This window comes from Nothobranchius furzeri, chromosome 12 (assembly GCF_043380555.1).
Source record: "Nothobranchius furzeri strain GRZ-AD chromosome 12, NfurGRZ-RIMD1, whole genome shotgun sequence".
Taxonomy (NCBI): Eukaryota; Metazoa; Chordata; class Actinopteri; order Cyprinodontiformes; family Nothobranchiidae; genus Nothobranchius; species Nothobranchius furzeri.
The window spans coordinates 46,989,957-47,003,165 of NC_091752.1; the positions used below are offsets into that span (position 1 = coordinate 46,989,957).

The following is a 13,209-nucleotide window of genomic DNA, read 5'->3' on the forward strand; positions in this document are numbered from 1 at the left end:
CAGCAGAAAGAGAAGGAAAAAAAGCAAAAAATAAACAAAAGAATGGGACACAACAACAATACAAGATCAAGTTATCACTGCATCAACTTGATGAAGAAATATATAATCAACATTGTTTAACTGAACAATCACACGATAATAAATGACAGTGCTTTAAGTGCCCACCATAGCCTAAAGACATGTGTTGAACGTGCCCAAGTCCATACTTATGAGAGCACCATGTGAGCACCTGTGTGTACACGCACTTGTTTATGTTTCTATAGGAGCGTCATATAGAGAGTGTGGGGGGCCACAGATCTGCCCCCAAAGATATGCAGGAGACGGAGGGAGCTCCAAGTCCCAGAGATCCAGGGGTTGCCCCAGAGCATAGGAACTCCAGGGAGACTGTGACATACACAAACGCAGTCACACACTCCCTCCCTCATGCTCACACATACACATACAACCAAAGACTTACAAAAATGCACGCCGGACACCCACTCATGCTCCCCATACACACCCTATTCACTCTGGTTCTGGTACTGCTGCACATGGGGTACAACCATTACCGGTTACAAGAGTTCGACCCTTTCTGCTGGGGTGCTGATGAGCAGGCTCCCCCACCCAACGCTGAGCACAGCAATCCACCACCCCAGACCCCAACCGGATGGCCAGATCTCCCTTCTAGCCTCCAGCCCCAGGAAGCCAAGCAACAACAGAGGTGTGCTAAGACCCCTAGTCTCCCTCCGCCTGCTCCAATATGGTGTTATTGAGTGTTGATGAGGTGTATTCCATGGCTGTAGTGAGCGGGCATCGTCTGGCCAATGCCAGCTGATGCCACCACACCACCCCACTTGCACCCATAGCCCTCAGTGTCTAAATGCAGTTTAAAATTGGAAGTGGGCACCGACACTTGGGATGAGGCTGAGAAATCCCCCTGCCAAATGCCGTTGGATGTGCTCACTCCCAAGGCCCTAAGTGTGTGTTTGCGTGGAATGTCGTTGGTGGAAGTGGTTAAGGTGCAGATAAGATTGGGGGGCAGGTTGCCACAGGAATGCGGAAATGGGGTCCACACCCGCACTCCCTGACTTGTCCACCCCCCAAGGTCCTATGTGCATGTTTGTGATGATGATGATGTGAGGGAGCAGGAGGAGAGAAATGTGTGGGGATTGGGAGGAATGGCTGGTTGGACTTAGCCCTCCAGGGAGCCAGCTCCCCCACGGGCCCCAATAGGCACCTCTGTTGTCAAAATGCCACCCAGAGCATGAAGACCCCAGCCCATCCTGCCAGGGCCCGAAGCAGAAGTATCACAGAGCCTCACGGAGTCCGAGGGCACCACCCCAGCACAACTTCCGGACTATAAAAGACATAGGACATCCAGGAAAGGTTGGGTTCCCCCCCCCCCCCCCCGCTGCTAGTGGTTCAATAAAGATAGCAAACAGTGAGGGGGAGAGTGGGCATCTCACATATGCATATATTTTTCTAAGTGTTGAACAGATTGACCAGACGTACCAGACTTGATTTGGAGTACCAGACTGCTGGAAGTCCAGCCGGTGCAGGAGTTGGGGCTTAGTGGGCTGCAAGGTTCAACTGGTGCACAAGTCCTCCATGCACATTCCTACATGCTTGCTTTGAAACATTTTTGGGGTCACGTGCACAAGAACGTTTGGTTCACATTCATTGCCCTGACAAATGACTTCTTCCATGTTTTGATAACTCCAAAACAATGGAAATCACTGTTTTTTGTTCAAAATGAGTCCATTGTCATGGCTCTGTCATTTATGAGACTATTGGACAGTGGGCTGGTGGCCCACACGGTGGTTCCGCTTGGTTAATTTCACTCGAAACTACTCGGCGATTGTTCGCTCACCTTTGAGTGAAATTGATGCATATAAGAGGTGCTTGCTTCCAGTTCCTGCTTCAATGGGAGGAATCTTCATATACTGGGAATTCCCAGCATTATGACTGAAGGGATCTCCCTCGCTTATCTGATGTCACGCATTCCTGTGCTGACAGACACCTCCCTGCTGGGTTGAAATAAACAAATAACATTTCAAAGGGGGGGGGGGGGGGGGGGCATGCCCTTATCCCTTATCCCATACAGTGGTATTTCATTGGCCTCTCCATACATTTTCCCACAGAAACATGCTGGGACTAAATGTGATAAAACATTTCGTTATTCTGCTTCATGCATCATGTCATGGGCCAGGGGCTTATGGTTGGCAGCTGAAATGGCAGCTTTGGGAGGGTTAGGGTTAGGTATTTTGGGGGGAGCAGGGCAGAGCCCTAACGAACCTGGTTTTCACTCAGGTGCTTGTCGCTCACAACTGCTTTGCTACTGACTCTAATTGGCATCTCAGTGGCTGTGTCACGCCTCAGGATTTTGGTTGATGGCTGTCCTATCATCTCAGGCCCTAACCTGGCTTCATGCATAAAAGCATCACTGGCCATTTCAGATCCAGGACTCTTACCTGGATGGAGGTTTTCCTCCTCCAGACTATCCTGATGAGGAGGCCACTTTTCATGTACTCTGTCTGGTGAGCGTTTTCATTGCTATGTCTCATGCACCATGGAGGTGCAGCGCTCACAGGGGTTGTTTGTGTATTACAGGGACTGTTCCGTCGGATGTCCTCTGTTGACCCAGTGACTTCACAATGCCTGTGTAAGTCTGTTTTTACTCACTTACACGTCTTCAGGTTGTAGCTGAGAGCGCACTCCACCATAGGGTTTTTTCCTGTTCTATGGTGCTGAGCAGAGGTGGAAAGTAACAAATTACATTTACTTTGTGTTACTGTAATTGAGTAGCTTTTTGTGTGTTTATACTTTTTAAGTCATTTTTAAAGTCTGTATTTTTACTTTTACTTGAATATGTTTTTTAAAGAATTCTACTTTGCTACATTTTCAAACATGATTGGTCTGTATTTGTATAATGCCTTCTAGGGTTTTACAACCCCCAAGGAACTTGGGCTACATTCAGACTGCAGGCAAATCCGCATCAAATCCGATTTTTTTTTTCTCCACATGCGACCCATATCTGATTTTTTTATGACAGTCTGAACAGCACAGATCTGATTTTTTCAAATTCGTTTCTTGTGTAGTACTGATTCTGATACATATCTGATGTGTTTGAAAGCGACTGCAGTCTGAACAGTCATGTCGCTGTTACGGTAGCTGCTGTTTTTGAGTTTCTGAGATGTGCATCCACCACTTTCTTGTGCAGCACCTAGGACAGCTGCTTCCCTAAAGGCTCTGATCCAGGACCATGGACAGCGCCAGAGCTGGAGTCACTCACAGCTGGGCTGCATTCCCTGATTGGCCTGTTCCTCTTTAAAAGCAGCCAGCTGCAGATCATCGGGGGAGAGGGGGAATGCTTGGTTGTTGCAGTAGCTTTGCTGTTCTTGACTTTGGTCTGAGGTTGTGATAAGCTTCTAGGTAACTTTTAACTCACATGAGTTTAGCGTTTTGTTGCCTTTAGTTTGTTTGTGATAACTTTTGTGAGTTTAGTCATTTCAGTTTTCTTGTCTTTTATAGAAGCTTTGTTTTGGTCACCATTTAGAACAGCATTTTGTTGACACAGAGACAATTTTGGGTTAATGTTGCTCCAGAGGGAGTTCAGTTATTTTGGGGTTGCTTGTCAGGCCTTTGATAACTCCTGTGCTAAGGATCGTTTGTTTGGTTTTGCCTCTGCCCTTTTGGCATTTGAACGTAATTAGTCCTTTGATTTTATTGCCCCCCCCCCCCCACACACACACACACACACACACACACACTCACACACACACACACACACACACTTTGGGTCAATTTCAGTTGACCATTATTACATTTAGGTTTAGTTCAGGCTTTTTAGAAGGAGTTCAACTTATCTCCCTTTTAGGATAAAGTAAAACCTAGCTGAGCCTACAGAGGGGGTGTAGCAGTCGTGTTAAATCCATCTCCTACATCATTGAGTCAGCGGAGGTGAGCGTCGTGTGTTGACGTTACGGAGAAGTGCTGACTGAAGGATTCAGAAGTAAGTCTGAACATCCTGTTTTGTTTAGGAATTAAAAATACAGGAAAGCATGAGAACGGGAGCGAGAGGTGCTGTTGGAGTAAAGCTTCTCACCGGTCTCAGTCTCTGTGAAGACAGGGGTGGGGGTCACCGTGAGAACAGGGGTTTCTCTGTTAATTAACAAATCCTCCATAATTCTGCTATGAAATTGAAGCCAACAAGGAAGTGGTAAAAATTGCATTTCAACTCTCATCCGCTAGGGGCTGGTCCCAGAAGTGAGCAAATCCTCAGTGAAGCACAAGCCCAAGTGGCTCACTAATGGGCCATTCCCATCTGTACCGGGTCGGCCCGGGCCGGGTAGCGTAGGTTGTTTACATATCTGGGTGGCCTGGTATTTTTCTGGGCAAACCAAGGCTCATTCTCAGCCCTCTTCTCGAGGGGGTCTGCTTCAGGCCGACCAGGGCCAACACACCCACTGCTGACAGCAAATTCACACCTTCCATTAGAGCAAGCCTCTGATTGGTGGGTAGAATCAGCCCACATGGGCTTAAGACAAGGATGTGTGGAATCAACCGGGCCAGGCTGGGGCCGACTGGGGCTACCCGGCCCGGGCCGACCCGGTACAGATGGGAATTGCCCATAAAAGGTCTGTAAAAACACTCCATTCAGTGCATTAATGTTATAAAAATATATTTACAAATGCACATCACGAAAGTGACATCATCAAACCAGACACGGATAAAAACAGGGAAAAAAGGCTTTAAGTTCAGCGAACTTCAAATCCTTCCTTCAGGAGGAAGGAAACACCATTAATCTGGCCACGTGATAAGTAGCAGTTATGCTAGGGCAGAGGAGATTCTGGGGTGACGTCACATATGCGACGTACCGATGTCCAATTTGTAGTCATGATAATTACAAACATTTACAAGCTGATAAATTTCAAAGTACGTGACAGGTGTGGTCAAAACACACGTCATCATTTTTCATTTAAAATGAAGTACAACAGCTGTGCGATACAGGGCGTAAGACAGAGCGGATTCGAAAACAGCTCTTTTAACCCATTAACTTGCAAAGTTTTTTTTTTTTTTTTTTGGGGGGGGGGGGGGGGGGGTCTTCCAGGGACCCATGACCCGACCGGAAAGGAAGGAGACTTGGGCTTCCTATATGGAAGAGAATGAGCCTCAGTTCTTAAAGATAATATGACACCACTAGCCATTGGATAACTACTCTGATGACATTTCATTTCTCATCTCATCTACCTACATAGGAGTGGAGTTTCCCCAAGGGATAAAAAATGTGTTTTGGGCGTTGGTCAGGAGGATATCAGGCTGGGCTTAAATGTCCTCCAGACGCATGCATGAATCTGTACTGACATGGACTGGAATGAAATAATTGTGTTACCTTTTTTAATTTAAACTTTATCATTGAGTCACAGCTCATCATGAAAATTAACCACAACAGGATGGATGGATGGATGGATATTTATTCCACATACATATTTTCTTCTATGAGCTGAGCTGAACTCTCTCTGATTTGTGTGACTGACTGACTGAATGAATAACATCCTGTCAGACTAGACTTGGGTATATATCCTGTGTTTTTAGAGTCTGACAACTGAATCTGTCTGTGAACGTTACTGACCTCCAAATGGGCTTTGGTCTCAGATCCTGAACCAGAATATGGCCTCTTGAGTTTCTACCCACCCTAACCTCAGTGATTCTTGTAGGCCAAGTAAATTATAATGTAATGATATAACATGTGACACATGTTATAAACTATAAAATAGTTTTAAAATCTGAATCAAATAAACTGAAACATCTATGTTTTGATTTCCTAAAAAAAATCGTATTTTATTGTGAAAGGAAAAAGCTGAGATCTGCTTCCGGTACACACCTGCTCGAGACCGGAAGTCCTACTCCAGGTAGTTCCTCCACCTTTTGATGCCTCCTCTCACACCAGATGAGTTTAATAAAAACACAAAATATAAAAACATATAGAACGAGTCTTTAAATGTTGGTTAATTATTTCTGTGGTTTTTAGTTAATGCAGGTGGTATTTTCCTTTTCTTGTGTTTTTATGTCAGCTGACGACATGTTTTTCTGTTCAGTTGGTGTTTAAGTTTTCTTATAATAATAATAATAATAATAATAATAATAATAATAATAATAATAATGATAATTATGATAATTATAATAATAATACGTTAATGATAACAACAGGCCAAATTGCAGACGTTGGCAGGTGAGTCCGGGTCCGGTTCCGCCCTCAGCTGATGACGCTTCTCGTGCCTGACGTGCAGGAAGTTCGGCTTAAGGATTTGACAGAACCGGATCTGGTCTCCGAAGAGCTCCAGCATCTGGAACAGAGATCATCAACCCGCCTCAGACCGAAAAAAAGGATCCCGGTGGACAAAGGAGCGGTTCAAGCGAGGTCTAGTTCCGATCGGAGACTGTGGTTCTTTGACCAGAACCAGAACTGGCCCTCCTTGGATTATCTGGCCTGACATCACCGGGATGAATCATCTTCATCTTGCTCATCACCAGGGTGGTTCGGAGATGCTGTAACGGAACCTTCAGAATAGACCTGCGAGGCCCAACGCAGGTGGTCCGGTCTGACTAAACCCGGTTCGGCTCTATGATGGAGGAGATCCTCCGAAAGCTGCAGAAGGAGGCGTCCGGTCACAAAAACAAAGGGATCCGAGACGCGTGCGGGTTCGCCTGCGGTGAGTCTTGTCTGCGGTTCCGGTATCGGTAATAGCGGGCTTTGGGGGACCACAACATGATTTAGAGGGTTCCAAACATTCTGTTTGGTCCAAATGGGCTCAGCTGAGCAACTGTGAGTCACACACAGCAACAGCCCAAGTTGTCTCTGAAACCCAACTGGGTTCGGTTCGGTTCATTAGAACTTCTCCAGGTAAAACATTTGGCGGTTTGGCTTATTTACTTTAAATCAGAACCAAACCAAGGGCCCATTTTGGTCTGCGTTTTCCGAAGCAGAGAGTGAATGGCTATTGCAGTCCCACCTTCATCCACTCCCTAGTGGATGAAGGTGGGACTGCACCAGATCTGAGCAAATCCCAGTTTCACAGCAGAAATAAACATGTTTACAACCTGGTCCAAAAACCCATTTCAGATTTAATAGATCTAGTTTACATGCATGACAACTCTGAGGGGGCGTTTTTTTCTAACTCTTTAAGTGTAATTAAATGCTTAAAAATCTGAATAATTAATGTGCATTAAACGTCTGTTTCATTGTAGATTGTAGATTTTGGTTCCTTTGGCATATTTCACTTTCAGCCTGGCTGTTTATAAAATTACAAACCTTAAAGTTCAAAGATTTGATAGAATTTAGGACTGCATTATTTATGTACAAAGTTAAAAAAAGTTACTGCCTGAAAATATTTTAAATCTGTTTGCAGAAAGACGAGGTGAATATAGGGTTGAGAAGGGAATTAAATTTGAAGCAGCATTATGCTCGAACAAAATTGAAAAGTATGTGTATTTCAATTAGTGGAGTTATTTTATGGAATACTCTTGAGGAAAGAATAAAAGAAAATTTAAATATAGTGCAATTTAAGAAATTATATAAAGAATTTTTTCTAAATGTAGCGTTATGGATTTATGCTCTTTTATGAAAGAGGAACCATGCTACGTATTAATTCGGAATATTAATTTTAATAAATCAATAACCAAATTTTATATTGTTCAGAAGACTCAAAGGTTGTTTTCATCCATAAACTGCCGATAATATCTGAGTGTCTGTGTTTCAGTTCAATGAGGAAACAAGTTTGAAGGATTAAAAGTTTTAATTCTTCAAATTAAACTAATGATTTTTAAAACTGACAAACAGGAAATACAATCAACATTAGTAACTTTGTGGGACAATCTCTTTAACAGTTGATATGCTGTTCTGGCTCAAATAGACCTTCTGATGAATTTATGAAGATTGAGAATGTTGTGATGGTGAGAGTGATATGAGCTGGGATGGGTGCGTGAGTGCATCTGATTTTGCTTCAGGAAGAACCAGGTGTCTGAGTGAAAAGTGATGGTTTGAATAAACTTAGGCTCTTAGTTGGAAAAGATGCATCAAAACGCTAAACACCGTGTTCTGTCTCACCGAATTCTTTTGGACCCTCTTTCGGATCCGGGGCGTCACCTTAGGATGTTTCATCCAGGGCACCTTGGCTGGCAGAAAAGACAAAGATGCGCTGCGACCCGGTCCAGAGTTGTCCTCGGTACACGTTGATGGTAAAGCGTTTTGTCGACGCGCTTTCTTAAGTTAATTCACTCAGAAATCAAAAGACTCGGTAATGAGTCTGCGTTAGAAGTTGCGATTCAGCTATTCTGCCTGGCGTGGCAGAAACAGCGTGAGAGGAGGGGGGGAGGATTGAGCCCATGGGCTCCGTTCCCCGTTAGCGGTTGTTCACAAGTCCTCTCTCTATCGTGGCCCAACACGAACTGAATCATAAGACTGAAAACTTACCAAAAACCTTTCTCTTCTCAAAGCAAACGTGCGTCATCAAATGTGTCTGGAGTTTACTGTGAGCAGGTGTGTGTGGATGTGTGTGAATGTTTGTGCTTGAGTGTGTGTGAAGGTCAGTAACAAACATTCTCAACATTATTTAAGAATGGATTCATTAAACCATTATAATTACCCCAAAGCTAAATAGTCATTCATTTGATTAATCACATTTATAATGAGCAAAATGATAATGGTTACTTTAACATTAAAATCAAGAAAAAGAAGTTTAAACTTTATGTTTTGACTTGGTCTGGGTACAACTCATGTAAACACATCTTCTGGTAGACTGCAGGTGGTTGATGTTATGGTTTCCTCCCAGACTCGCTGGCGTTCAGGTCTTAATCTGTGGGTGAAAGTTCTCAGCGACCCAGCTTTGACACAGCTGAGTCCAACACCACCGTTGTGACAGAAAACCCATATTTCCTCACGTTACACAGACAAGACGATCACATGTTTGTAAATGTACTAGTGATAATATATATTAACGTTTTTGTAATTGATGTTGATACTTTTGAGTTGTTGTATTGTGATGTTGTGTTCAGAAGTTGTTGTATTCTGATATTTTAATTTTTTTAAGTATGAGCAAATTGATTTAGGGATAGGTGAAATAAGCTATGCTTCCTATTCCTTTTCAATCAGTTATGGTTGTGATAAGTTGTCTAAGTTGGAAATTATTATATGTATTGTTGTATTTGTTTGAAATAAAGAAGTCAGTTTAGTTTATTTTCACATTATTAGCACCTAGCTTAGCCTACATGTGGTGATAAATGCATAAACTCGCTTTAAACACAAGAAATCATTCATTTTGTTTTCCAACGTAACTCGACAACTACATTTAGTTTTGAAAGTTTGGTAAGATCTCCAGGCTGCCATGGATATTCTATAGGTGCGCACAAGTCGCCATTGTAATGAACGGAGGAACCAGGGAAATGAGGAAGTGTGGCAGTTCAGCGAAACAACCGCATGGTTCTTTCTCTGCTTTTGGTTTGAAGTGTTATTGGTGGAAGTTTTTAGACAAATGCGAGAAAACAACTTCATTCATTTTTTCAAAAATTTTCTTCTTTCCACAATATGTTTATAGCCATAAAATGTCAGAATATTTTTAATAATAATAATAATACATCAAACTTGTATAGAGCTTTTTAGGACACTCCGAAACGCTTCCATGCACTCTTACATTCACACACTGCCAGTGATGGTAAGCTACTTTGTAGCCACAGCCGCCCCGGGGCGGTCTGACAGAGGAGAGGATGCCATTTGGTGCCATCGGCCTCTCTGACCACCACCAACACCGGTAAGTTGGGTGAAGTGTCTTGCCCAAGGACACAACAGCAGGATACCCCTGGTGGGAGCTGGAATCGAACCCATGACCCTCCGATCATGAGGCAACCTGCTCTACCTCCTGAGCTACTGCTGCTCCTCACACTGTCCTATCGGGTGACCCCTCCAGGAAAGGTGACCGTTGACCCGGTCTGATGGTTTATCCCTCGACGTCCATGTGGCGGGGGGGAGGTGGTGCTCACTTCTCACCCCTGCCACGTGGACCTCAAGGGATAAACCATCAGCCTGGGTCAACGGTCACCTTTCCTGGAGGGTTAGGTTTAAGAGACATGAAAAATGTTTCAGTCTAATTTGTTTTCTAAATTAGTCATTGCAGCTGCAATATGAACAGTCAGTCATTGCAACATTTTCCAATTTTTTTCTGTTTAATTACAGAAACTCTGGAGTCTCACAACGAATCAACCAGGATTTCCTCCTCACAGCTCCGGTGAGTTTCACATTCATCCTCATTCTTTCGGAGCACTTATTTTACTCTTTATTTATTATTTATACATGAACACAGTAAACAAAAAAAAAAGGTCATTAACAGGAACAAAAACAAAACGTAGGGGTATCAACTATCATGTCGTCAGTTAGTTTCTCACAGGGTCTATTTCTTCAAACACTTATCAAAGGTGTTCATTTTGAGTCTCCGCTTAAAAGTCAGCTCTTCCCTTCTATATATTTCGGCCACAATCTCCTTCCACTGACTTGCTCCTGGTGGGTTTGTTTTATGCCAGGTCCTGGTGACGGCTTTCTTAGCGAACGCAGTCATTATTTTAAAGGTGCAGATGTCCTCCCTTCTTATCAGCCTGTCTGGAATCAGGCCACGATGTAGCAGACGAGGATCCCTGGGTCGTTGCGGGAGCTCCTCTATCGATTCAATAACTTCAGACCAAAAGGGGTGTAATTTGTCACATGACCAGAAAACATGTGGGGGATTTACATTGATGTGTCCACACTCCCTCCAACATTGCTGTACCACTTTAGTCTGTTTATTTTTTATGGGGTGTGAGGAAACGCCTTATTCAATTCTTCCATCGATCTTCTCTCCAGGATCTAGAGCCGGTAGAGCTAGAATGCGTTTTACACATCAAATTCATTCTCTGAAATCCCATCTTGTAGTTTCCTCTCCCATTTGATTTTAATTTGGATTGATTTATTTCCATTACAATCTTGAATATCACTACAGTGTTTTGAAACTTTCATCTTCGACGGGTTTGTGATTTATTGAGTCTAATAAGGCTTTTACTAGCTTATTACATGCAGACGGTTGCTGCAGTTTTCCCTCAGTGTTACAGAAATGTGTAATGTCTCGTCTCGTCTCGTCTCGTCTCGTCTTCCTCCGCTTATCCGGGTCCGGGTCGCGGGGGCAGCATCCCAACTAGGGAGCTCCAGGCCGTCCTCTCCCCGGCCTTGTCCACCAGCTCCTCCGGCAGGACCCCAAGGCGTTCCCGGACCAGATTGGAGATGTAACCTCTCCAACGTGTCCTGGGTCGACCCGGGGGCCTTCTGCCGGCAGGACATGCCCGAAACACCTCCCCGGGGAGGCGTCCAGGAGGCATCCTGACCAGATGCCCAAACCACCTCAACTGGCTCCTTTCGATCCGGAGGAGCAGCGGTTCTACTCCGAGTCCCTCCCGAATGTCCGAGCTCCTCACCCTATCTCTAAGGCTGAGCCCGGCCACCCTACGGAGGAAACTCATTTCGGCCGCTTGTATCCGCGATCTCGTTGAACCGTCACCTTATCGTGGTGGAGGAGTTTGAGTGCCCTAATGATCCTAGGAGCTATGTTGTCTGGGGCACTTAGTGCCCCTGGTAGGGTCTCCCATGACAAATTGGTCTTAGGTGAAGGGTGAGACAAAGAACGGTTCGAAGGATCTTTCATGGCGGTTAAAATGAAGAGTCGGAGTACCCGGCCCGGAGGGTTACCGGGGTCCCACCCTGGAGCCAGGCCTGGGGTTGGGGCCCGTGAGCGAGCGCCTGGTGGCCGGGCTTTCGCCCATGGGGCCCGGCCGGGCCCAGCCCGAACCGGATACATGGGCTCGTCCAACTGTGGACCCACCACCCGCAGGAGGAACATGAAGGGTCCGGTGCAATGCGAATCGGGTGGCAGACCAAGGCGGGAGCCTTGGCGGTCCAATCCCCGGACAAGAATGTGTAATGTAACAAGGCTAAAGGCCTGTAGTTCATCAAATTGCTGAAAGTTAACTTTCTCAAACATACAGGTTGTGACAGCCTGACACAGGAGATGTTGATTATGAAAAACGCATCCATTATTCAGTACCTCCAGACTCCTGATGCCTCTGAGGACACAATAATCTCTATCTATCTCCTTTTAATGAAGTTACCTTTTGTTTTTGGCTCATAGAATAACTTTTCTAATTTTAAAAGGTCTTTACAATCATAATCCTGTGGTACCTACAGTATGTCAGTCTGCCTCACTGAAATCTTGTGGCGTACAATGTGCCGCCTTTCTGGAATTCTCACAGTGTGACCTGAACAATCCTGTGCGACAGCCAAAAACAGCATAGTGTGATCTGGGCATTACTCAGTGTAGGTATTTGGCTGTGGCTCCTTTTCTTGCAGCTTCATCAAGGTGTAGCATAGCTCAAGGCATGTATTTAATCGAAAGTGCTTGTGGGATACTGAGGTACTTTTAGCTGTCCTCGATGTCTGCTGTTGTTCCTTGTGGGAGTAAGACCCCTTCTTCTCCTTTTGCCCTGCCACTTTAGCTGGTTGGGTCGAGAAGAGCCGGTTTATTCATCTGGCTTCACTTACTCTCGTGTATCTCTTTAGGCGACTGGCCAAGGCTTGGAGTCTTTGTTGGGCAGTTTCCAGTGCTTCAGAATAGAATAGAAGAAGAATAGAATAGACTTCATTGATCCCACAGTGGGGAAAATCACTTGTTACAGCAGCACCCGCACTTAAGGGAATAATCAGAAGAAAAACGATAACAAAGGTACATGTGTGCACACATAGGCAGTAGTCTAGAATTGTAACCTTCGACCGCTAAAAACCACAAATAAAAAAGGAAAAAACTTTGGTTCCTACACTCTGCAACATACTGCAAGAGACATGGACACACTATGTAAATTAGTATTATTCCTTATATAGGAAACCTTTTTTCTGATTGGCTGAATGAACTGACCTGAATTGGAATGTTTATTATGTGAAGTGCCTTGAGATGACTCTTGTTGTGATTTGGCGCTATATAAATAAACTTGAATAGAAAATTGCATGTAAAGCTGGTATTGAACGAGTACTGAACACATACTGAATATTGCATTGGTGTTATTGTGTAACAGGATAATGCCAGTACGCCTTAAACTAAGGAGTTATACACTCTTACTGCAGAGGGGATGAATGATCTACGGTAGCAGATGGCTCAGTCTTCC

General features: G+C 44.4%; 1 protein-coding gene and 1 long non-coding RNA gene across 3 annotated transcripts in view; both read left to right on the forward strand.

Moving 5' to 3' along the window:
- The first annotated feature begins 6,130 nt into the window (after positions 1–6,130).
- The window catches only part of arfgef3 (ARFGEF family member 3), a 92,267-nt gene continuing 85,188 nt past the window's right edge, over positions 6,131–13,209 (forward strand). The window contains exons 1-2 of one of the 2 annotated variants that reach the window (XM_070542642.1): positions 6,131–6,692; positions 10,208–10,259. In XM_070542642.1, coding sequence (XP_070398743.1) covers positions 6,605–6,692; positions 10,208–10,259 — 140 coding nt within the window. In that variant the 5' untranslated portion in view covers positions 6,131–6,604. The remainder of the gene's footprint in view (positions 6,693–10,207; positions 10,260–13,209) is intronic. The other variant, XM_054750434.2, reaches the window with a different exon arrangement.
- LOC139062149 (uncharacterized) lies at positions 6,700–8,576 on the forward strand. The gene is made up of 2 exons (XR_011515736.1): positions 6,700–6,969; positions 7,019–8,576. It is a non-coding gene; the product is annotated as an uncharacterized lncRNA (long non-coding RNA).